The 26,621-nt window shown below is 41.6% G+C and overlaps 2 protein-coding genes and 1 long non-coding RNA gene across 7 annotated transcripts in view; 1 reads left to right on the top strand and 2 right to left on the bottom strand.

The window, feature by feature from the left end:
* Positions 1-5,628: 5,628 nt before the first annotated feature.
* LOC118404119 (vacuolar protein sorting-associated protein 13B-like) lies at positions 5,629-18,859 on the bottom strand. The gene is made up of 11 exons (XM_035803110.1): positions 18,707-18,859; positions 17,669-17,876; positions 16,880-17,128; positions 15,191-16,456; positions 14,327-14,503; positions 11,192-11,362; positions 10,110-10,289; positions 9,546-9,648; positions 8,713-8,821; positions 7,566-7,706; positions 5,629-7,064 (listed from the first exon to the last, which is right to left on the bottom strand). The coding sequence occupies exons 2-11, from the start codon at positions 17,832-17,834 to the stop codon at positions 6,834-6,836; spliced, it is 2,793 nt and encodes a 930-aa protein (XP_035659003.1). The 5' UTR covers positions 17,835-17,876; positions 18,707-18,859; the 3' UTR covers positions 5,629-6,833.
* The window catches only part of LOC118404116 (vacuolar protein sorting-associated protein 13B-like), a 56,725-nt gene continuing 48,955 nt past the window's right edge, over positions 18,852-26,621 (bottom strand). For 4 of the 5 annotated variants that reach the window (XM_035803105.1, XM_035803104.1, XM_035803106.1 and 1 more), the window contains exon 43: positions 25,850-25,947. In XM_035803105.1, coding sequence (XP_035658998.1) covers positions 25,870-25,947 — 78 coding nt within the window. In that variant the 3' untranslated portion in view covers positions 25,850-25,869. Of the gene's footprint in view, positions 18,951-25,849; positions 25,948-26,621 lie in introns of those variants that run through there. The other variant, XR_004829748.1, reaches the window with a different exon arrangement.
* LOC118404131 lies at positions 18,959-26,117 on the top strand. Its single transcript, XR_004829752.1, has 3 exons — positions 18,959-19,034; positions 25,616-25,972; positions 26,079-26,117. It is a non-coding gene; the product is annotated as an uncharacterized LOC118404131 (long non-coding RNA).

The raw sequence follows: 26,621 nt of genomic DNA, 5'->3' as shown, positions 1-26,621 counted from the left end.
TAGAGTTAGATGTTAGATTTGAATAGCCATGTCACAGGCGCTGTGATTGGTCCAGCATCGCTTGTGTTCACCACCAAATATGGTATTCATTTCAATGTCAGAGGATCTTCAAATGAATAGATGGAAATTCATAAACAAAGGATGTTTTTCACTAGAATTGAAATTGTGAAGTTTCATTTATAGTGTAGAGAGGGGTACAGGTCTGTTGGAAACTGCGCAGGACGAAAACGCAAAAACGAGACCTTGATGATCAAGTGTTACCTTCGGAAAGCAATATCTACGTACTTCTCTTTTTGAAGTCGATAGAGCTATGCTTATTTCAGAAACATAATCATATGGATAAAGTACCATAGTTTCTGTTTTGCCAAATCATGGTTGCAAATGTGTACTTCTTTGGTCGGTTATATACTAGTTATAGGTTATATAAAATAGTCCATAGGGGCTTAGAAATATCATTATACTATTTTTATTAGAACAGTACACACGTACACAGTCACTTTGTTGCCTAAAAATCTCTTTAATACTACAACCAGCATTTCGTCTATCAAATTTATTATACCTCATACGAGATCTATTACTTTAGCAACTACTAAAGGCATTGACAGTACACGTACAGAGGCATACATGTAGAAATACTAGTATGGCCTTGCTAATACAAATATAGCTTTTATCGGAACTGATCTGACATCGTATGAAATGTTTTAAGTTGATACCTAATTCTAAATGTAGTAACGAGCCTATGCATATTGATCAGGTCTGGCCTTTAAATGATTGTTGTTTTTTTGGTGTCTAAATTCTTATTATATATGCGTATTAATAGTAAAAGAAAAGTGCCAGAGTTGGTGCTGAACACGATGTCTGGCCGGCATGCATTGGCCACTTCGGAGTCGGCAAAATAAATGAAAACGGTCAGAGACTCTTGGAACTATGCTGTGCAAAGAACTTATGTATAACTAACACCTACTTCCAAAACAAAGAAAAACATAAAGTCTCCTGGATGCACCCCAGATCACATCAATGGCACCAGCTTGACCTTGTCATTGCCAGAAGGAAAAGCCTCCAAAAGGTGCACAATACACGGAGCTTCCACAGCGCCGACTGCGACACAGATCATTCCCTTCTTATTAGCAAAATAGCATTGGAAGGAAGAAAACTGCTGCACCATGCGAGGCCTAGGAGCCTCCCAAGGATCAACACTGCCCGTACTAAAGATACTGAGAGTAAAAACAAGTTCCACTCCCTTATCAATGGCCTGAGGCTGGCCAGTGATGGTGTGTCAGCTGAAACACAATGGCAACACCTCAGTGCTGCTATACACAAGTCTGCTATCACTGCATTTGGGAGAAAGGAGAAGAGAAATGTTGACTGGTATGAAGCCAATTTTGGTTATGGAGCCAGCAACCCAGGCCAAAAAGAAGCATTGGTTAAATGGAAGAGGGACCCCACCCCGCAGAACTTACTCTTGCTGAAGAACGCAAAAGCTAGTAGCCAAAAACTAGCAAGAAAATGCGCAAACGACTTTTGGCTACAGCTCTCCTCCTCTATAGAACATGCATCATTGACTGGTAATGCCAGGGCAATGTATGAAGGCATTAAGCAGGCTACTGGTCCGACCAGGAAGAAAACAGCCCCCTTAAAATCAAAAACTGGTGACGCCATTACTGACCGTCAGGGACAGATGGATCGGTGGGTTGAACACTATACCGAGCTCTATTCCACAGAGAACACAGTATCTGAGGAGGCCATTAACAGCATTCCACCAATGTCAGTCCTCGAAGAACTGGATCAAATGCCTACTACGACAGAGTTAGAGAAGGCAATCGACACCCTCTCTTGCGGAAAAGCACCAGGAATTGATGCAATTCCACCAGAGGTAGTTAAGGAAGGAAAATCAGCACTTCTCCCACACCTCTATGAACTCCTCTGCTCATGCTGGAATGAGGGTGAAGTGCCGCAGAGTATGCGGGATGCCAATATTGTGACTTTGTACAAAAACAAAGGGGATAGATCCGATTGCAACAACTATCGTGGGATTTCGCTCCTTAGCATAGTGGGGAAGGTATTTGCTCGTGTGGCCCTGGCCAGACTACAGGTACTAGCCGACCGCGTGTACCCAGAGGCACAATGCGGGTTCAGAGCGGGGCGCTCCACTATTGACATGGTTTTCTCGGTGAGACAGCTCCAGGAAAAGTGTCGGGAGCAGCGGAAACCCCTGTTCCTTGCCTTTGTCGACCTCACAAAGGCTTTCGACCTTGTAAGCCGCAGTGGACTGTTCAGGCTGCTTGAGAAGATAGGTTGCCCACCAAAGCTACTCAGCATAATCAAGTCCTTCCACAGCAACATGAAAAGCACCGCCAGTTTTGAGGGTAGCACCTCCAAGCCTTTCCCGATCCTCAGTGGAGTTAAACAGGGCTGTGTACTTGCCCCGACACTATTCGGGATCTTCTCCTCACTGCTCCTGATGTATGCCTTTCAGTCCTCCGATGACGGGGTCTACATCCACACCCGCCACGATGGCAAACTGTACAACCTGGCCCGCTTACGCGCCAAAACAAAGGTGACTCGCGTGCTCCTTAGGGAGATGCTATTTGCCGATGATGCAGCTCATGCGAGTCATACACCAGATGGACTCCAGCTGCAGCGTCTGATGAACAGGTTCTCAAATGCCTGCAAAGAGTTTGCCTTAACAATTAGCATAAAGAAGACTGAGGTGATGGCCCAAGATGAGTCAATCCCTCCGGCAATATCGATCAACGGCTCCTTGCTTGCTGTGACTGATCGGTTCACGTACCTGGGATCCACTGTCACCAAAAACTTGTCTCTGGATGCTGAAATAAACACAAGGGTTGGAAAAGCAGCTTCCGTTATGAGCAAACTCAACAAAACAGTTTGGGAAAACAAAAACCTGACAACAAACACCAAGCTGAAGGTGTACCAGGCCTGTGTGCTAAGCACCCTCCTCTATGGCAGTGAAACATGGACGACATATACCAAACAAGAAGCAAAGCTCAATGCATTTCACATGCGGTGCCTTCGCCGGATTCTGGGAATCAAATGGCAGGACAAGGTCACAAACACTGATGTTCTTGAGAGGTCCAACTCCAGGACTTTATTTGCAATGATCAGTGAACGCCGCCTGAGATGGCTGGGACATGTTCGCCGTATGGGGAAAGGGCGTATTCCGAAGGATCTTCTGTATGGCCAGCTTGAGTGCGGTTCACGTCCAACTGGTCGCCCACACCTGAGATACAGAGATGTGTGCAAGAGGGATCTTAAGTCGGCCAACATTGACATAGACTCTTGGGAAGAAGTAGCAACTGACCGATCAGCATGGAGACAGACTGTAAAAGCAGGGGTGAAGGAAGCTGACGCTACCAGATCCCAACTCAGAGACCAGCGTCGTCAGAAGACAGCCTCTACCATCACAAACACCTTCATATGTGCAGGATGCGGCAGAGACTGTCATTCCAGGATCGGCTTGTTCAGCCACCAAAGAAGATGTCGACCATGATCAAAACCCATCGTCTCTTTAGACGGACGGAGGCCAATGATGATGAGTAAAAGAAAAGCGCAACATTGCCAAAAGTAAGAAGATGACGTCCTTATATATAGATTTGACACAAAATGTCATGAATACTTGAATATAGGTGGCGCTTCTATGGATGGCCATGATGTTATATTGAGTCCTCGCACGGCACAAGAGTTCAGACCTTTCCATATCAACTCGCGTTTTGAATCGTTTTAAGGATTATTCAAAATGTATATTATGGTGTCTAGATTATTCTAGAGAAGCAGTCACTGGCTTTAAGCCCAATGTTTTGTTTATTTTCGCATTTTCATAAATAGGGTCTATCGACCCTATGAGAGCCTTATCTGCAGTACCGCTCTCGGCCGCCCCTAGAAATATAAATACAACAGAACGACCGTGAAATTGCCAAATTTCGGTGTTTTTGGGAATGGGGAAATGGTGAAAGGCTCGCAAGGGGGTTTGATGAGTTTAGGCTTATTTGACATTTCTTTGGAAAATATGACCATTTAAAGCTAAAAATGTCAATATTTAAGATATTTTGCAAACGAAGCAATGAGATATTAGGTCATAATTGTGATATAAATGTAGGTAAATAGTACTTAGTATTGTTCCAAGGCAGCATAATTGATGGAGCTTACATGTTCTTTAAATTGCCTCATTCTGAAGGGAAACCGCATAGAAATTTCAATTCTATTCATTAAAACAAGAAGAGTAAGGTAACGCCACAGTAGTTTGTCTATTCGTGAATCCAACTCTATAATAATGCAATGTGTGTGGATTACATAACGCTGAATTATGATATAGCACTAAGGGAACAGCCTTCTTGGCTGAAATTTTGGGAGGTTAAAGTCATTCCACGTTTTGTTGATCTCTTTTTAATTCTATTCGACAATAATTAAGGGTTAGTGTTAATGGTTAATCTCGAGGTGTATGTGGTGTCATAAGGCCTGGTCATTTGCCATAACCATCAAATAAAATCACGCAACGTGACACTTCTATTATGCACAGCGACATGACCGATTTGAAATGAGGAATTCTGATTGGTCGACGTCGTCTGGCTATATGATAATGCAAATGGTTCATTCAGATCTACATTACCAATCGACTTGATATAAAAAGGTTCGGATGATTGCTAGTAGTTGCTAGTATACTTGCAGGTAGTGGTGGGTATTGGTACAGAAAATTCAGGAACAACTCCGGTTCAGGTCCAAAGGATCAGGCCCAGGTCCGGACCTGATTGTCTGTGAAAACTGAATGGGTGATACTTAAAACAATGGTCAATTTCGCTGCAAGGGAACCTGCTTGGTGAAGTAACCGACATATAACAATGCTGACTGCTTCAGTATGTAAGTTTGTAAAAGTGCCTTCGTTTTTTTTTACTATAAACTCTCGTGTTGACACCTGTTGATATAATGTGCTCGTTTTGTAATCGCTCCAAAATCCGGTCTACTCAGGTTTTCTTCAGGTCTGTTTTTATGTTGGATCTGTCCAAGAAGAAGAAAAAACTGTTTCTTGCCTGTGCCCATCCCAACCTGTAGACAATGTAGCTTTTTTTACTACATTGCTAGCAACAATTTGAGTGAAGCAACATTGCGTTTTGATAAGAGATGGTCTCATATAAACTACTGTAAATGCAGAAATGTTCGCGGTGGATTAATGTTTGCATTTTTCGCGGTGACCACTTCACCGCGAATTTAAAACCACCGCGAACATTTTTCTATTATGATATTAGATGGCAGTCTATGGTGTTACCGCGAACTTAAATCCACCGCGAAAAGTCCTTTTCCCGCTACCGCGAAATTAAATCCCCACGAACTTAAATACATTTACAGTATTTCTAACTGTGAACCACTGTTCCAGTTACTCTTTGTTGCTAGTACATGTATATAAAATACGTACTTTATCTACCTTACATAGACTTTCATTCTTTTCTCATTATCAACCAGGCACATGTTTAATGTTGTCCACGATCTTGCTATAACTAGTACCAGCCTTTCGGTTGTTACTCTACAAAAAACGATACGCTGGGACTTTTCCTCCAAAATGGGACACACTTAATAATTAGATTTCATCCAAACAGAACACACAGTGACTCTTTCTATCCAGAAATCTCTTTATTACTACTGGCAGCATTTCACCAATCAAACAGCAGGATACAATACAATGTAAGGCACTTTGGTCTCGCGTTTGCACTTAATATGATAAATAACTTTATGAAGCATATCATATGATATACAATATAAGACTATTCAGCTATAACAGCATGCTGACTTAATTCTCAATGGAAGTCTCAATGAGCATACACTCCATGTATATGTAGACTTTCTATACATCTTCAAATATATCCCCTAGATATTTCCTTGACAAATGTTTCACTTTTGAAACTTAATAATAATTGCAAGACTTACTGAGTTATAAATACCATAAATTTACATCTCTGAAAATAGTACAAGACTTATTAGAGATGTTTAAACTTTATAAGTCTTTGTACAGCATTTGATAGTCAATGTTTCATAATATGTAGGGATTAAATAACAGGACATGGTAAAATATTCCGAAGCACATTCCTAAATGTATTCATTGCAATGTTTGTACTCAACCTTGCAACAAGAAAAAATAACAATGCAAAGGTGCTTTTGCATACAATGCAAATTTGTAGTATTTGTTACAGAAACGATAATTCAGTAACAAAGAATCGAAGTTGGAATAATATATATTGTCATTGTGATTGGCTCTGTTCACATATTTTCATATTGGGACAAACTGGCCACCTTCTAGTGACATATCAATATACAATACAGATTCCGAAGTAAGAAGACATAAAATGCAGCATTCAAGTACCTCTATATGCATTCAATATGTTACATTCAGTAATATACATTCAGTATCTACTTTGCATTCACTTGCATCATACAGGAATTTAGAATACATTAGATACAGTAGGAAGACATGGCGTAGGTACATGGCTAGTTAATATTCTTTTCCCACACCCAAGTTGATGTTTCTAAAATGTTTTACCTTCAAAATAAAATATTGTCACACTTTCACAAAACATGAGGACCTTCAGATTCTCTCAACCGAGACGGGGGCTGATACCAGCTACCTCTGGCCCATTTTGGATGTCACACTTTGGTTCAGGTCTTGTGACTTTGGCTTTGAGCCATGTCAATTTGAGAATGGTCACAGTACTGATTGGAAGCTTATTGGTAAGAACTCAATTTTTTGTACAGAACAAGCGTTAAAAATCTTTGTATAAGGCCAGTTAACGTCAGATATGAAGCTTCATTTGAATGAGAAATTGGATTTAGTAAAAGCCCTTTCCTTGAGCCTTCTTCTTGGCCTGTTGAAACATGGACACAAACAGATCCCTGTACTGTTCTCTCAGTTCAAACTTGTAGCAGGTTGCCGGAAACTCAGGGCTGGGCACGGCTGACAGGTCGCTAGGCGTGTCTGACTCAGCGTTGCTAGGGCTGGTGTTAGGGAGGCCCAGAGTCATGTCAATGAACTCTGACACCCTCTCCTTTTGTTCTTCCTTCTGTGGAAATATACAAGTAAGAAAATGTTTAAATACTTAGGAAAGGGAAGTAAGTGGGATCAAATCTTTCGCTGAAGCAATCGCAGTTTGGAGAGTTGAACCCCAAGAAAAGTTGTGCTTCTGACATACGTTTGTTTACATGTGAGATACATGTGGGTCCAACTTAAAGCTTGCATTGTTCCTAATACTTCGCCGAATTTTTCTGTGTTCCACTATTTTACAAGCTAGAAATTATTTCATAAAACAAAGAAATTTTTTGGCTAAGACATCTTAATACACAGTATCATCATGTAACATATATAATGGACTATCATACTACTGCCAAATTTACTGTAAATCATTCAATTTTAAAAGCTTTTAAAAGCTTTTTTCCCTCTCTAGCAAGTACTCCAAAATTATCTCTAAAATTAACTGTAAAATTATAACAGTAAATTATAAGCTTTGTGATGATAAAGAATTATACATTATAACTATTTAAAACACAATTTTGCTAAGACTGACCTCTCTAGCTGTTGGGGCCTTCTGTGGGCTGACCTTGACCTTGATTGACCCCGGGTCATGTGACGACCTTTTGACCTCTATGTCCAGGATGGAGAAGGCCTGCTGTTGGGTGTCATCAGCAACACTCACAACAAACAACACCTGGAACAGGAAGCAAACAGGATGACGTCTTACTATTTTCATCTTATCTTTTTAACATGTACTAAATTAAATACAGAAGGTTATGTGGTGCAAATGCAGGGTGCTTGGCCAGAACCCAGATGTCCTGGGTTGCATCCTGTCATGCTAGCTATCTTATGCAAATGAAAAAGGTATGACATTCCCCTTCCACCAAGGTGTAAAAATGGGTAGCTGGCTTTGGTTAGGAACTTCAAGGTAAAAGGCAGTGGAAAGAAAAGTACGGGCTCCACCTACCAATACTGTGCCTTAGACACAGTGGATAACAACCCACTGTCCCAACAGCCTAAAAATGGATGTGGGAATACCTTACTTCTCCTAACATTCTAAAACTTTACCCATCCATGTATTTGACTTGATGTTTGCCTGATGCATTTGACCAATCAATTCTTCACTAGGCAGTATGACAAACATTGCCCCATACTTTGACAGAAAGCTTGCAGACAGATATCACCAATTATCTTAAGAAAATCTCTGCACTCCTAGATCCTTAGCCCACTACTCGTGCAAATAAAAATCATTAAAAACTCTCCTGATGATATAATAACAGGGATAAACAAGTCCACTAGCCCTATAGTCCCGGGCAAGTGAAAATGCCAATTGGGCAAGTGCATGTCCTTCCCCACTTGCCCGATCGGACAAGTTAGCTTTTCTCCATTGAGTGAGATTTTGATGTACTTGATACTTTTCAAAGTCATGACATCAAGCATTGGTTAACATAGAAAATAGAGCCAATAACAAAAATTCCATTGAAGGCCATGAATATACATAGAAAAATGTCATTTAGATTTCGGGCAAGTGAAAAGTTGGTTTGGGCAAGTAAATTTTTTAAGTACTTGCCCGATAGGACAAGTCAATTTTAGAAAACTTGTCCAACCCTGTAATAATACTCCTTGCCAGTCTGTGACAGAAATAAGACAGGTTATAATATATTCTATAGATAATCCACAAGAGAAGAGACATTCCTCACCAGTGGAGTCAGGAGCAGGACAACCGGGTGCAGCTGTCCCGCAGGTGTCACCATGGAGCCTGGCAGGTGCACACAGATGTCAGGAAGAGACAATGCCTGCAACATTTTCCTGGAATTCAAAGGAAATTGGCTGTATGATGTCAAGATAACTCACTAATTCAAACACTTGGGAACATAACTTCTGTACCAGATAATGGCAGTGACTACAATTTTTAAATCTTTAGAGCAATATGCCAAAAAGCAGTTACTCAAGCAACTAGATATGACTTTGGGAACTGTCAGACGTATCCACTATCTTTTGTCAGTGACGATACTATCTAAAACATCTAACCGTTTCCAAAATCATGTCCAGTTGCTTTTTGAAGTAACTGCTTTTTGGCATTATATCTTATTACTTGGATGTCTAATCTTCATCGACATATCTTCAGAGCAATAGACTGTCAATCACAATTAGTAGTTAAACAAGTGAGAGGGAAAATGACAATCATTGGTTTGACCGATGAAAGAGTCATGTCAAATATTTCCACTTTCCTGTATGTATTTCTATATTCTGACGGAAGCTGGGTTATGGTCTATTATGAACATTGAAACAAATAAATAGTTTTGGTTTGTTTAGTTTATTATTACATGTACAATGTATGTACAAAGTACCAAGAGGACAAATGGAAAGAGAAAAAAAAAGTATATTACTTAAGTGCTGACAGCGTGCGTGTTACATATCTATGGTAAAGTAGGAAAATATGCAAAAAATGACCCGATTGGGAATGTCCAAACAAATGCTTGCATTATGTTTGCATGTTGTGTGGTCCAACTTGAAGAGTATACAGTCTTACCATGTGTACTTGACCTGTCCGTTCTCAGCGTCACACGCCTCCCGGATGGTGGGGTTACACCTGGGGCGGGGCAGGTGGGTCAGGCCGGCACCCTGGAGAATACCTAAAGAAACAACAGCAAACAGTGTCAAAAACTATTCAAACATGCTTTTTTCTTGGCTGAGCATAAAAGGTAAACCTTTTTTTTCTACTTTCATTAGTGCCTACAATCATCATGTTGATCATTGTAGAAATCGAATTCTATTTCACTCTGTTGTAGTGAAGAATAGCTACAAATAGAAATGTAATAATAATAGCAATACTAAGATAGACTATAAAGCTCAACATAATAGTCCCATACAGTGGTTAATTTGCAGTTAACAGCTTCCAAGTGTCCTGAATGACTGCTACTGACTTTAGAAAATAAACAATAACACTACCAACATTCTACCTGCCTCTTTCCCAATCATTTCTAGACAATACACATTTTGCTCAATGTTTACCATATTTTGATTATTTTCAGCAAGTTTAAATGATACAAAATGTACAATGTAGTCCGAACTGATAGCTACAAATTACATCTACCTTGCCCTGTCTGAGCCACAAACTCGGCCGCCCCTCCGATGGGTTTGGCCACCACGCCCACCAGGCCCTTCCCGACCCCAGAGATGACCCCCGTGGCTCGCTGGGTCACCGTCTTCTCCGAACTGTCCATGGCGTACTGGATACTCTGGATTGGTTGGTCCACAACACCAGCTATTGCACCTGGGATGGATAGAATAGTCACAGTTTTTTTATCTAAAAAATTAGGATCGTTTATAACACCAACTACCACTAAAGGAGCATTTTTCTTAAATGTACAAAAATTGTAATGTGTTTATTCCACTTGTGTCAATGTTCATATTATGTCAAGGAAATCTAAAAATATACCAAGGAAGGTTATAGGGGCTTAATTTTATGTTGGCTGTAAACTAATTCTACCATTACAATGTTTACAAATATCTGTTAATATTTCTAAAAGTGAAATAGTCACATAGATGTTTGAAAATTATTACAAATAAAGAGATATTTGTAAAGTCACTTTCAAAATGTTTCTTGAGTTCATAGGAATTTAAATAGATTTAAATTTCCATTTTCAAAAGTTATAATTCATTGTGGCTTATTAGATGTTTTTTATTCAAAATTCTTTCAAATATTGTCCCAAAACTGTTGACTCTATTATCAAGTTTGTAGCCAATTAAAGCCAATTTGTGTTGCCAAAAGATTACTCTGGATAAAATGAGTTCAGGGCTCGAAATTCATTTTTGGGATTAGGTGCACTGGTGCACCCAGCTTAAAATATTGGGTGCACCAAAAAAATTTTCGTTGCACCACTTAAATTTAACTAATAACCTAATAATAAAACTTAGTTACAAGCTATCAAATTCTTAAACAAGTACCATGACGGACATTTTTTATTATCTTTCTAACACTTACAAAATGTAGATGTCGAGAATATGAAAGTTTGATATCTTTACATACATAAATGTAAAAAGAATATTTGGGTGCACCCTGTGCACCCACAGAAAATAATTGGATGATCATCTCCAATTTTGGGTGCACCTGGGTGCACATGCACCGAGTACTTCGTGCCCTGGAGTTTTAAAAAAAGCTAGTATTTCCCTTACCCAGCAGACTGAGGCCCAGCCCAGACAGCCCCTGTACCAGCCCAGTGGTGACTCCCGCGGGCAGCCGGCGCCGCCACTCCTGGTTACGGTGGGCGTGGTCCTGGTCCAGCGACAACCGGTCCATGTTACGGGAGATGCTATTGGCCAGGTTCACGATGGACGTCAATGTACCTACATGGGGTAAGGCATTGCCATCATTGTTATTAACATCATTTTTACAATCTTAAAAAGGCTATTTAACTCCTTTGGTATGGACTGTGACCAGTATTATTGTGTAGATGGTGTGTTCAGCACCAAGGACAGGTGTGTATACAGACTGTGTTGTGCAACAGTGTCCTGTATGTTTGTGTAGATGGTGTGTTCAGCACCAAGGACAGGTGTGTGTACAGACTGTGTTGTGCACCAGTGTCCTGTATGTTTGTGTAGATGGTGTGTTCAGCACCAAGGACAGTTGTGTATACAGACTGTGTTGAGCACCAGTGTCCTGTATGTTTGTGTAGATGGTGTGTTCAGCACCAAGGACAGTTGTGTGTACAGACTGTGTTGTGCACCAGTGGCCTGTATGTTTGTGTAGATGGTGTGTTCAGCACCAAGGACAGATGTGTATACAGACTGTGTTGTGCAACAGTGTCCTGTATGTTTGTGTAGATGGTGTGTTCAGCACCAAGGACAGTTGTGTATACAGACTGTGTTGAGCACCAGTGTCCTGTATGTTTGTGTAGATGGTGTGTTCAGCACCAAGGACAGGTGTGTGTACAGACTGTGTTGTGCACCAGTGTCCTGTATGTTTGTGTAGATGGTGTGTTCAGCACCAAGGACAGTTGTGTATACAGACTGTGTTGAGCACTAGTGTCCTGTATGTTTGTGTAGATGGTGTGTTCAGCACCAAGGACAGTTGTGTGTACAGACTGTGTTGTGCACCAGTGTCCTGTATGTTTGTGTAGATGGTGTGTTCAGCACCAAGGACAGATGTGTATACAGACTGTGTTGTGCAACAGTGTCCTGTATGTTTGTGTAGATGGTGTGTTCAGCACCAAGGACAGTTGTGTATACAGACTGTGTTGAGCACCAGTGTCCTGTATGTTTGTGTAGATGGTGTGTTCAGCACCAAGGACAGTTGTGTGTACAGACTGTGTTGTGCACCAGTGTCCTGTATGTTTGTGTAGATGGTGTGTTCAGCACCAAGGACAGTTGTGTGTACAGACTGTGTTGTGCACCAGTGTCCTGTATGTTTGTGTAGATGGTGTGTTCAGCACCAAGGACAGGTGTTTATACAGACTGTGTTGTGCAGCAGTGTCCTGTATGTTTGTGTAGATGGTGTGTTCAGCACCAAGGACAGGTGTGTGTACAGACTGTGTTGTGCACCAGTGTCCTGTATGTTTGTGTAGATGGTGTGTTCAGCAACTAGGTCGGGCATGTGTACAGACTGTGTTGTGCACCAGTGTCCTGTATGTTTGTGTAGATGGTGTGTTCAGCACCAAGGACAGATGTCTGTACAGACTGTGTTGTGCACCAGTGTCCTGTATGTTTGTGTAGATGGTGTGTTCAGCAACTAGGTCGGGCATGTGTACAGACTGTGTTGTGCACCAGTGTCCTGTATGTTTGTGTAGATGGTGTGTTCAGCACCAAGGACAGGTGTGTATACAGACTGTGTTGAGCACCAGTGTCCTGTATGTTTGTGTAGATGGTGTGTTCAGCACCAAGGACAGGTGTGTGTACAGACTGTGTTGTGCACCAGTGTCCTGTATGTTTGTGTAGATGGTGTGTTCAGCACCAAGGACAGGTGTTTATACAGACTGTGTTGAGCACCAGTGTCCTGTATGTTTGTGTAGATGGTGTGTTCAGCACCAAGGACAGGTGTGTGTACAGACTGTGTTGTGCACCAGTGTCCTGTATGCTTGTGTAGATGGTGTGTTCAGCACCAAGGACAGGTGTTTATACAGACTGTGTTGTGCAACAGTGTCCTGTATGTTTGTGTAGATGGTGTGTTCAGCACCAAGGACAGTTGTGTATACAGACTGTGTTGAGCACCAGTGTCCTGTATGCTTGTGTAGATGGTGTGTTCAGCACCAAGGACAGGTGTGTGCAGACTGTGGTGTGCACCAGTATCCTGTATGTTTGTGTAGATGGTGTGTTCAGCACCAAGGACAGGTATGTGTACAGACTGTGTTGTGCACCAGTATCCTGTATGTTTGTGTAGATGGTGTGTTCAGCACCAAGGACAGGTGTGTGCAGACTGTGGTGTGCACCAGTATCCTGTATGTTTGTGTAGATGGTGTGTTCAGCACCAAGGACAGGTATGTGTACAGACTGTGTTGTGCACCAGTATCCTGTATGTTTGTGTAGATGGTGTGTTCAGCACCAAGGACAGGTGTGTGCAGACTGTGTTGTGCACCAGTATCCTGTATGTTTCTGCAGAAGGTGTGTTCAGCACCAAGGAAAGGTGTGTGCTGTGTATTTGTATGTGTGTTTATATAGAGTTAGTCTAAAATATACCCTAGTCTTTGGCTGACTTCAAAAATGCCAAATCCTCTCTAAGTAGGGCTTTTTGTCCAAAATAATCATACGGGTAGCATATTGCATGGAAGCAGAGAAACTAAACAAGGTTATTGGGTGAATTTTTTTACTTCAAATGTGTGGAGTTTTAGTCTACTCATTCTCCTACGCACAGGGACCACAGTCGTGTCAAAACTTCCTGTGTTTACCTCTGCTACTTTGTGCACTCAGATTAGTTAGGAACCGCCCTACTTATAAATATTAATGAGCTTGCCCTTATATGGGCAGTCAGCCGTTGGGGATCGGGCGTAGGAGGATGGAGCCATGTAATACGTAACATGATTGGCTGATAGCTTCCCAGCGGCCTTTGCGAGACAGCTTGCGACAACAAAAAGCCCAAGAAAGGCCTATTCTCTGATTGGTTGACAGCTTGTTTGGGGTGACAATCATAATAACCACTGATAGGGCATGAGATAGCAGGGCCCCATAGGCTAATGCCGTTGGGGACCGGGCGTTAGGAGGATGAGTCTACTAGTCTACTGAGTCAACTAGTCACATGGTTATGGTGTTGGGGCACAGTCCCTTGTTCCACTCTTTAGAAAACCCACCTGAAGTTATTGTATGTTTAAAAATACATACCTGCCGACACATGTCTGACCAATGAGGACGCACCCTTGGTCACACCCGACACAAAAGCACCAGGTCCCCTGGTCAGGCCCTCGTACGGCAGGCGGAAGAAGTCAGATATCCCGCTGCTGATACTTCCCAGCAGACTGGCAGGGCTGCCCAGGATATCCAGGGAACCAAGCACCCAACCTGGAAGATAACGTTTAGGAAGTTCTGTTTAACTGTATTTGATTGGTCAGCACAGATGTGTTTCCACGGATACAATTGTTCCCAAACGTTTTATGGCATTGTCACATTGGCTGCGTGATTGTTTAAGAGTTTTCAGTAAGGTTGTTAGAGAGACAACTGTTGACAATAAGAATTTTGTGTCGAAAGGCATTCCTAGGAATGTTCTAAATTTGCTGTTGTAAACCTGTTGTGCTACAAATGTTATGGCACCCAATACTTCACCAAAAAACTGTAGCTACACAATATTAGGCTTAATGCAAATTACTGGATCCAAATCTAAATGACAAAACAGAAAATTGCCACTAGGAATAAAAACTGTGCAAGAAGCTGGTAATTTTGAGTTTCTTCAAGTATCTATGGTCACTCACACATAGCAGGTTTTATCATTGTATGAAAGAACCTACCTGCTCACGCACTCACTTCCTACCTAAATGTAGTTCATCGACGTTTCCATGGATTAAAAACATCATGTAGTAAAATGTTGGGATCTACTGGCTGACTGCAAGCAATCTCCATGTACACAGGGGTGCCTAAGCATTTGCACGAACCCTATGAAATTCGTACGAATATTATGTGATACACACGAATCACTATGCAAAAACGCACGAATATTATGAAATTGGTACATGACGCATAAAAATTACCTACCTGCTCTAAAAAGAGCCCCAGAGCCATAGTGTAAGGCCAGGTCCTGAACCAGATTCCTGGACACAGTGAAGACAGGAGTGCGGGAGAAGTTTTTGAACGTCAAACGGGTGTGGTCGGAGGAAATGAACACTTTCATCGAGGCATGCACGCTCACAAGCATCGTCATCTCTTCTATCGTCAATTCTGGTATGCTCACTGGACCAATCAGAGAAGCCGCCGCTTCCTTCACTTCTCGGGGTAGTACGTGTGTCCTCATTGGTCGATTTGTGTCGTCTGATGCAGCAGGAATGGAAAATGAACCAATCAGGTTGAGGATGTCATAGATGAAGGTGTCCTCAATGTAAACCGTCATTGGTCGTTGTGTAAGCTTCACGGACGCTATCGCAATTTTGCTGTCAGACAACGTTCTGTTCAAACCAACTTTCGCTACGACCATACTGTGGTAGGCCCAGAAGTCAGCCGTCTTTTCGATAGACCACATTTTCCTGGGTTGTAGCCCTTCTTCTTCTTTGTGTTCAGGACAGAGCAAAACCGCAAAGTCATAGTTGCCCCTGTGGAAGATCTGATTGTCAACTTGTACTCTCCAAGCACACAGTTGAAGCAGCTCCTCTGATATTTCCATATCTGTACGTACGGGGTGATACGCGATGTGGCACTTGTCGACTGTTATCCGCAACAGCTCTGTGGCTATAGAGGGGTTTGAAACCTCGTCAACAAGAAACAAACATGCTTCTGAAATGAATACGCCACACTGCAAGGCAAGCTCGTTTGAGGGAGTGGCTTTGTTTATTTCTGAGGAATGTCGTTGCTTGGCGCTCAGAGAAACCGTGTGTTTGGATGGCGTTTTGTCGTTCTTTCCGTCTTTTACCTCTTCTGACACGTCATCGAATTCCACAAACTCCAGGTCGCTACCCACTTCGTCTCTCTTAACCGGGTCGATGTAAACATGTCTGCACGTTCCCATGCAGCTGATTCGCACCCGCACCTCCCCGAATCCTGGGAGCCCAACCTGGTGCTCCTTTTCCTCACAGATATCGATGGCCTGCGTCCAGAGGAGACCCTCGAATAGAAACCCCTCGTCCTCACTCCACTCAGCTCCGTAATACTCCCCCGCCAGACGGATGTGAACATGGCTGCTGAGGTTTGATGCCTCAGTGAACTCTGGGAATGATGCAGCAAGGGACTCTGGGTAGTAGCAAGTGCTGCTGTTTGGAGGAATTGTGGGAACTCCTGATAGTTGTAGCTCCTCCTTCACTGGAATGCCATCTAATAGACATAAACAGACACAGATTTTACCAAAGTTTTAAAAGTCACTAGCAACTTATGAGCATTTTGGAAGAATTACTGTAATGATGATGTGTAACTCTTTAAAGTTTTGTGGTGGTTTTATGTTTGAAATTTTCATAATGACTGCAACAATTTGAAAAAAAAAGGTATTGACATATTAAAAGGCCATCACTAACACTACATTTTCTTCCTTTAAGATTAAAACACCACAAACTGAAGTTACAGTCAGTAGGGTTTTTTTGCTTACCCCAACACTTTGGTCAATAAAAACTAACAATTCTTCTTTAGAATCAATAAGATCAATGTGACATATTTTGTTTTCATAGATGCATCAGATGAAGATCTACCATCAGTATAGTTGCAGCGTATATTTTGCAGAACAGAATGAAGAACATTAGTCACCTAGTTTCTGTTCCTCTGTTGCTTCCTCCCCAAAGTGCAGCATCCAGTGACAGTTATTGTGGAGGATGAACCTGGGACAGGGGTCCACATCCACCACCACGTACAGCTGGCCCTGTGACTCATTCACTGTCGTTACCATGGCAATGGAACCGCACGTCCCGTCAGGCGACCAATCAGGGACTGAGATGGAGTATCTCAGGAAAGAACCCAGTCTGTATGCAGGGCTCCAAGTCTCTTGTTTGGGATTTCCTACAAGGTATCACAAGGGGTCAATGGATTTAGTTTAAATTATTACTCTAATTTTTGTCTGTCAGTAGACTCAGTACTGCAAATCAAAAAGGTAAACTTTGAGGTAAAACATCCTTTCTTAATTTGAGATAAAGCTATTTTATTATTAGGACTCAATGTCAGTATCCAAAATGAGGAATATTATTCAAACTTACTGGCTAAAAATAATGCACCTTTCAAAATCAAATATAATCTAGCAATGAATGAACGTAAGAAGGGACAAACAAAAATACATGCATTTTCTGGGGGCAAATGTTACTATATAGTGAGCACTTTTTTGTGATGTCGGCCAAGTTCATGCTTTATACTTACAGTCATGCACAAAATGTAATACTTTTGTTAATGAGTTTAATTTGAAAAATTCAAAGAAGAACAAGTTGCATATACATGTAACATTACAACACTAAATACAAAATAAAAATATTAAATATTTCAAGGTCTAGCATTAATCAATTGACCAATCCGAATAGCTGTATTACTATCATCAACCGCCAAACTTACCTTCGGGTGTGGAAGCACACTCCTGATTGGCCAGGGAGAACCTCATGTACTGCACCCCTCTGTCAAACCATCTGGCATCCTTACTGCTTTCTGATTGGTCAGCTCCAATGACATCCCACAATGCTATGGGCGTCATGGTGTCCTTGTTCTTGGATGATGTTGCCATGGCAACCTCAATGCTTTGGAGATCCTGATCTTGAAAACCTCCCTATATGAAATGGATGATAGAAAAACATTATACATGACATTTTTGTGTAATTATACCATGTATTCAATTTGTAAACTTGCCAGGGTATTTAAAATTATACTTTTTTGTCTAATGTAGCATAGTCATAGTCAGCGTAGTTTGTACAAATGTATCTATTGGATTAAGTGATTCTTACATTGTATAACGTTTTATTTTATTGATGTAATTAGAGGAAAAGAAACATATTTGCGATTTAAGTCCATTTTTGTACTGAACATTTTGAATCCTGTAAGAATAATATAATTGCTCAAATTTGACACATACATGTACAAGAAATAGTAGGTAGCATAGTCTAAGAATAAGAATAAGAATAAGAATTAAATGGAACAAAATGTCTCAAGCACCTGGTAACCTTAACACTTTTTCTTCAGCAACTCTACCTCAAAAAGTCTATGACATGTTGTGTGTCGTTCAAGTATTCTAAGTTGGGATACAATGTACTTTTGAGGTAACAATTGGTCGGACAAGTCCACTAGTTCGATTGTCCTCGGCAAGTGAAAGTGCTGATCGGGCAAGTGAATGTTTTACCCCACTTGTCCGATCAGGCAAAAGAGATTTTTCCATGAGATTTTGATATACTCCCATCAAGCAATTAGCCAACACAGAAAAGAAGAACCAATAACATGAAAATGCATACCAAAAAATGTTACTAAAATTTCGGGCAAGTGGAAAGTCAGTTTGGGCAAGTAAATTTTTCATGACTGTACTTGCCTGATAGGACAAGTGAATTTCACAAAACTTGCTAAACCCTGGGTAACAGTGATTGAAATTCTACTGACAGTACTACTAACCTTTCTGCCATCTGTATCAGTGGTGACAGCCTGTACCCTGAGCTGATGTGAGCTCAGGTTAGTCAGGAACACTCTCTCCTGTAGACGAAGGACCTGGATGCCATGTTGTACACTAGAGGTCACACACAGGGAACACACCTGTGGGGAGAGAAAGTTTACTCAGGTTAGTCAGGAACACTCTCTCCTGTAGACGAAGGACCTGGATGCCATGTTGTACACTAGAGGTCACACACAGGGAACACACCTGTGGGGAGAGAAAGTTTACTCAGGTTAGAGGAACACTCTCTCCTGAACACACAGGACCTGGATACCATGTTGTATACTAGAGGTCACATAATCTCCAAGCAGATCTTGCTGTGGCAAATGGGAAGGAGTTTAGCCGGCAGAGGAGTTATTGGCCACAGCGAAGATCTGCTGCAGAACGCACCGGTCAAAGGCAGCGGGAGGAGCAATCTTTTCAGAAACGTGTTTCTGCTCCTCCTAGTATCCACTTACCTCCAACGTGCAAATTGGCTAAATTTGGCCAGGACTATCGTTTTACAACCCTTCCGAGCCAGTATCTGGGACAAACGCGGCGAGCCGCGCCAGTTCACAGCGGGGGCTTCCCCCCGAAACCGCTGGAGCAGACTGCATCACAGCGCACCAAGACAACGTATCGACATATGAAATTATCAGTTGTACACAAATAACAAGTTATTATCTAGTTGTTACTTGTATATATTTTGCAATAAAAGCTGCGCTAAACACTTCCTGTATCATTTTTTCATGTCTGCAACTTCAAATCTTTACCGATCATATACGCTTGGATTTGGTTCAAAGACCCACGATCGTCACATTTGACGGACAGACATTTGCGTGTAAAAACGTAGACATAACTTGAAATTTTGGAAAGGTATCCACATAACTAGAAAGGCCGACATTTGCTTAAGAGCAAATACAGCATATTTCAGCCATACCCCTTCCCACGCAACATTGGACTGTTCCAAATCACCCCTGCGCAAAAATGGAACATCCTCTTAACAGTACATTATCCCCCAAAGTGGACTGGTATTGTGAATTGATTCCAGGTAAAAACAGAGCTTGCTTCTATTTTTCAGAAAATGACAATAATCACACCTTCCATTCAGAAAATTTTCATCATGACTGAAAATTGTTGAATGACTTCATGTAATGTCATTAACAATTTTCAGTACGATAACTAGGTGTAAGTTTAAAAAAGTATAAGCTCCTTGTGATGTGGGTACATTTATTATTGCAGTGAACTTTTTTATTCAAGTAGGGCATACGATTTAATAATAATCAAGCAGGTGCAGGTACTGTAGGAGCGTTTGTTTTCTTCAAGCTGTAAAACTGTTAAACTGTTTTACTTTGTATGCAATCAGCCATCGAGCCTATTCTTATTTTAGTTTAACAACTTCCTGCCAGACCCGGAAGATACGATTGAACCTTGTTCGAGGATTTATTTTCGTCTGTCTGGTCAGTCTGTTCATACCCTGGCGCTGAGAGTGTTTTATTGGGCTGAAACTCTGGCAGTTTAAAGTTACTTACAATTTAAATGTTCAAAGTTTATGTCAAACAACAACAGCACTAGGAAATGTGGCCACTATAGACAGGTGGTCACTATAGAGAAAATGCTGATCTATTGACTAGGAGCCATACGTTACACATGATTTCAGTACACTGATCATTAATCATATAAACATTGCACAGGTAAGCCAATTGTTTAGATGTACAATTAAGTTCAAGTAATTCTGAAGAGAAATATTGATGAGAAAATAATCATTCTCGCCACTGTCTAACTTATAATTACGTATCAAAACTAAACGCAGATTTTCTAACTAACGTACCTTTCGCCGACTTCATCAAGGGACCGCCGGCTATCAATCAAACACGGCTGTTGATTAGACTTAGAGTTTCAAACAGTCATGTGCTGTGTGCCAGTTGACAGCGAACTTCATGCTACGTGATGTTTTACATTGCTTGGACCTTCTTTCCTACAGCGGTGCTTCTACAAAATATTTAGACTGTAACACTGAGTCCCACATGTTTTATAGAATAGAATTTGACGCAGAACAGCGTTTTTTGCTGGGTATTTTTCTTGAAACATGTCCGTGGGAATATCAGCGAGGCGGCGACGTAGGGATATCAGACCGTCAACAAAAGTCGCACGGCGGCTAACGGCGCAGCGAAGATACTAGCGCTATAAATAAGCGCTTCAACTAAGGATGGCAACCCGTACAATATTTTTGTATACTGTTGAGCTAAGTAAAGTTTGTTGTTTATGAGGTTTTAGTTGTCTTTGAAGCTTTGACCCGAAATATTTTAAAGTCAAACTGCTGAAGAGAAGTAAGTGACTGCTACGATTATCGTAGATATGGCCCTAAAAAAACTAATAAAAGAAGCCTTCTCAATAGTCTAAAATGCAAGAGCTTCCGGGGGGGCTTCGCCCACCTGGGTCCCCCCCACAGTGGCCCTGCCCCTGGACCCCGCCTGGGACATTCGGCGGCCCCCGGACCCCTGTCCGACGCTTTGAAAAAATCCTGGCGAGAAGTCTGTACGGTCTGAGTCTTCAAGTTAACGTATTGTGTGGTCCCGCTTATGAATATTAATTAGCCTTCGCTTTCCTCTTCGCTGATTGGCTGAACCATTAATTGAATGAACTCTTCCTGCAGGCTAGACGCAGGTGCAGATGTCGGCTCTGTGGGGTAAACGTCCGAAAGGTCATGGCATGGAGAACGAAAGAAAACCAATTTCGCCTAAAAAAAGTGCTGTAATTAAGCCTTTTACAGTACTTTATGCCAAAAATTTTACTTCGATCATTTTACCAACTATCTTATGCCTATCTATACCAAATGTTACTCATACCAGGGTACAGGGGTGCAAAATATACCGTTATAAGACCGTCAACAACAGTCGCACGGAGCTAACAGCGCAGCGAAAATACCATCGCTAGCGTTTCAACTTCGGATAACAAGTTATAAGTACTGTTGAACTCAGTAACGTTAAAGTTTGTTAGTCTGTGACCAGAACCTCTGGTCGACAGACTTTTAGTTTTGTCTGGTTTTCGCGCGTTCGCAGCTGTATCTATATGTTCCCATTGTCTGAATTCTATGTGGTTTGGCAGGTCCTCTGTACCGAGGTTGACGATGATGCACGTGGATTTTTTTTGGCGGCAGGTGGTTTTATTATGGATGTTATAAAAATAACACCCCTACAAAATGTCCGGTGTATTGGTCCAGATTCCCTGTATGTGGGTCATGCGGTAATTGATATTGTCAAGCAGATACGTGGTTTTATCTGATCGTCAAAGTTAAGTCGCGTTCGCACCTATAACTGCATGTTCCCATTGTCGCATTCGTACGTTGTTTGGCAAGTCCTCTGCACTGAGGTTGACGATGATGCACGTTGTTTTTTTTCGCGGCTGATGGTTTTATTATGGATGTATAAAAATATCACCCCTACAATTTGTTCGTCTTGTGGTGTTTTGGTCCAGAGCCGCTTTGTGTGAGCCTTGCCATAATGAAATATTGCAAGCAGATGCGTCATGTTTTCCTGTCGTCAAACGCGCGTTCGCACCTGTCTCTGTAGTTTCCGTTGTCGTATACGTTTGTGGTTTGGCAGGTTCTCTGCACAGTGTTAGACGATGACGCACGGTGTTTTTTTGTCGCGCTAGTTGCTTTCATTATGGATGTAATAATGTCAGATATCACCCCTTGAAATTGTACGTTTCACGATGTATTGGTCCAAGTCTGCTTGTTCAAGCAGATGCGTGATATGTACATCAATTTTACGCACGTTTCCATCTGTATTTGCATATTTCCGTTGTCGTTTTATCACGTTTACGCGCGGTCGTATTTGTATCTGTATGTTCTCTGTCTGAATCGTATGTGGTTTGGCAGGTCCGCTATGTACACTGAGGTTGTCGATGATGCACGTAGGTTTGTTTTGGCGGTGTGTTTCGGTTCTGGGCCGCTTTGACAGTTGTTCACCTTTCTCGAAATATGTTGGATATTTATTTTACCATTCACACAAGTTGCTCAAAATTTGTCAACATCTGTGACCAGCTGTGGCCAGCTGTGACGAGCTGTTCATGTTGTCAACAGCTGCGACCAGCTGGTCATGATGTGTATTATAACATCGATCTACTTTGAATATGACAGCATCACCTATTTACGGTAATTCTAAATAGCTGCGGGCCAATCGCCATTTACGCTTTAAATTAACATGGTTGGTACCTATATTATGATAATGCTGTCTTCATATATACTTATACATCAGTCTCTTGTCCGACCTCCTTTACAGTGTGGCTGTGAGTTGACTTTTCGGTCTTTTGTGTGACGCTGAATTCCGCGTGTTGTTCAATATTACTTTATGCCTGGCACTGCAGTTGATGGTACGTAACTGATTTTTTTTGCACCATGCTGTTTTCCCCTTGCTCCGGTATTGTGCCTTTATTATTGAGGTTGGGATCACATATTATAGTAAAAAATAATTTGCGTGGTTGGTAGCCATATGCCTTTATGGTTAGAACGTGTAAAGTCGTTGGAAAGTTGCCGCAACATCTTACAATTCGCGTTGCTCAATAGGTAGTGTTTGCTCTCTTCGTTATAATGGGGACATGGATGTGCGGTTTCATAGATTCATCAATGAGATTGGAGGTGACAGGAAATGTGGTGTCAGCATCGCTCACCTGACACCGGATGTTTAATGAAGAATCACAACTGGATATCAGTAAACTTATGTCATGTTCAGGACCGTAGGGAGAGTAGCGAACAGTAATAGAACACACAAAATCCACATCAAATCTCACAGCTAGGCCGTCACCATCCTGATTATAACGATCAACACCGGACAGCATTGACCAAGGTACGTACCTGCTTCATACACAGACATCACGAGCAAAATTACATATACCATCTATTCAACACCATGATTAAATACATAAAGAATATAAGCAAACAACAAGCAAAAAGAACATAACAACCAACAAAATACCAAACCGACGTCACAGACTATGTTACCTACGGTCACTTGTTTTTAGTTGCCTTTGACGGTTTGACCTGAAATAGTATTACGCTAAACTCCTGAAGAGAAGTTATTATAAGTGACTGCTGCGATTATCATAGATATGCCCCTAAGAACTGATACAATATAAAGCCTTCTGAATAGTCTAAAATGCGAGAGCCTTAGGCGGGCTTCGCTCCCCCTGGCGGGAACACTGCTATATACGGGATCATGAGGCCCCGCTTATGAATATTAATTAGCCTTTGGCCTCCTCTTCGCTGATTGGCTAGGTCTTTGATTCAATTAACTCTCCGGCTGACGCGCACAGGTGTGGCTCTGTGCGGGGTCACGGAAGGTCACGTCAGGAGGCCAAAAGAAAACAAATTTCTCCTCAGAAAAGTGCCAAAATTAATCATTTTAAAGTTGTTTATGTCAAAAATTTTACTTGAATCTTGTTACCAAGTATCTAATGCCTATCTATACCAAATTTCAGGTCATTTAATTGTAATACCAGGGTACAGGAGCCAAAAGTGTCCTTTTTTGGTCAAAAATTGGCCAAAAATCGCAAAAATAAGCATTTTGTTGCACTGTACACCAAAAGTGTTATTGAATTTATATGAAGGGATTATCAAGGCACATCTCTGTCAAATTTTAGCTCATTCGGTTGCAATACCAAGGTACAGGAGCCAAAAGTGTCATTTTTTGGTCAAAAATTGGTCAAAAAATCGCAAAAATAAGCATTTTGTTGTACCGTACACCAAAAGTGTTATTGAATTTATATGGGGGCATTATCAAGGCACATCTCTGTCAAATTTCAGCTCATTTGGTTGCAATACCAGGGTACAGGGGCCAAAAGTGTCCTTTTTTGGTCAAAAATTGGTCAAAAAATCGCAAAAATAAGCATTTTGTTGTACTGTACACCAAAAGTGTTATTGAATTTATATGGGGGCATTATCAAGGCACATTTCTGTCAAATTTCAGCTCATTTGGTTGCAATACCAAGGTACAGGAGCCAAAAGTGTCATTTTTTTGTCAAAAATTGGTAAAAAAATCGCAAAAATAAGCATTTTGTTGTACTGTACACCAAAAGTGTTATCGAATTTATATGGGGGCATTATCAAGGCACATCTCTGTCAAATTTCAGCTCATTTGGTTGTAATACCAGGGTACAGGGGCCAAAATATACAGTTTTGGTCTAAAATTGACCAAAAAATCTCAATAAAATCATTTTAGAGGCAGATATGAAAAAACTGAGAAAAAAGCATCAAGGTATTGGCCCATTCTACCCCTGTGCCAAATTTCAGATCATTCGGTCCAGGAACGGCGGAGATGAATCACTTTGAAGATTTGACAGGAGAAAGAAGAAGAAGAAGAAAGAAAGAAAGAAAGAAACATTACGAATACAATATATTTCACCATACTATGTATGGCTGAAATATAATCAGCACGTGCATTTTCAGCAAAGCCGATGATTGAAGTATTTCTAACGGCGTCCGGTGCATTCTCAGGCAAACAAACGGGCGCCGTGGCTTCATGAAACGTTGGGGGAAATCGACGTCAGCGCCCCCCTCCCCACTGCACTTGCGTCCTGTCGCATCGTGCTGACGCGTTTTGCTGTTGTTTTCCTCCAGTACGTAGTGAGTTATTGACGTATATTGACACCAAAGAAGCAAAGAAATCCCCAGATGTCACAGAAAACACAATGAACTCTTACAGCCGACCCGTGACGGGATCCCTGGCCCCGCACGCCCGGGGCAATTCGCACCTTCTTCCTAACGCAGTTTAATTGCCTGATAATTGCCTTTGACCGGTGCGTTCTGCAGCAGATCTTCGCTGTGGCCAATAACTCCTCTGCCGGCTAAACTCCTTCCCATTTGCCACAGCAAGATCTGCTTGGAGATTAAGGTCACACACAGGGAACACACCTGTGGAGAGAGAAAGTTTACTCAGGTTAGAGGAACACTCTCTCCTGAACACACAGGACCTGGATACCATGTTGTATACTAGAGGTCACACACAGGGAACACACCTGTGGAGAGAGAAAGTTTACTCAGGTTAGAGGAACACTCTCTCCTGAACACACAGGACCTGGATACCATGTTGTATACTAGAGGTCACACACAGGGAACACACCTGTGGAGAGAGAAAGTTTACTCAGGTTAGAGGAACACTCTCTCCTGAACACACAGGACCTGGATACCATGTTGTACACTAGAGGTCACACACAGGGAACACACCTGTGGAGAGAGAAAGTTTACTCAGGTTAGTCAGGAACACTCTCTCCTGTAGATGGAGGACCTGGATACCATGTTGTACACTAGAGGACACGCACAGGGAACACACCTGTGGAGAGAGAAAGTTTACTCAGGTTAGAGGAACACTCTCTCCTGAACACACAGGACCTGGATACCATGTTGTACACACAGGGAACACACCTGTGGAGAGAGACACCTCAAGTTCAGTATTGCTTTTTCTAGAGAATAGTGTGAGGAAGACCAGCCGCATGGAAGAACAGTATGAAGACTATCCGACTGCTGCCTACCCCTGTGAAAGGGATCCCAGCAGCAGTATAATCAAAAATGGATACGACGACGATACGACGAAGCAAGATGAAGCAAGATTCTCTCCAGATCGATGACTTGATGCTGAAACATTGCGAGATTGACTTTTCATGTACGCACATCAATCTTGACCTGTTTTATGAAATAATTTCAAGGCCCTGTATAATATAATACATTTATTGCAAAATTATGCCTGAGGGCTAATTGAATGATAAGGAAAGTACAAAGGTGCTAAGAACTACATTCTATGAGTATGTTGTGCTACTTATTAAGTGTACATTATACAAGTTTTGTTGGGTTTGACTTCTTCTTTTTAAGCAGTGGAAGGCAAATTTACCCACTTGTTCTAT

The sequence above is a fragment of the Branchiostoma floridae genome, chromosome 17 (assembly GCF_000003815.2).
Source record: "Branchiostoma floridae strain S238N-H82 chromosome 17, Bfl_VNyyK, whole genome shotgun sequence".
NCBI classification, from domain to species: Eukaryota; Metazoa; Chordata; class Leptocardii; order Amphioxiformes; family Branchiostomatidae; genus Branchiostoma; species Branchiostoma floridae.
This window is presented reverse-complemented; position numbering and strand designations above follow the sequence as displayed.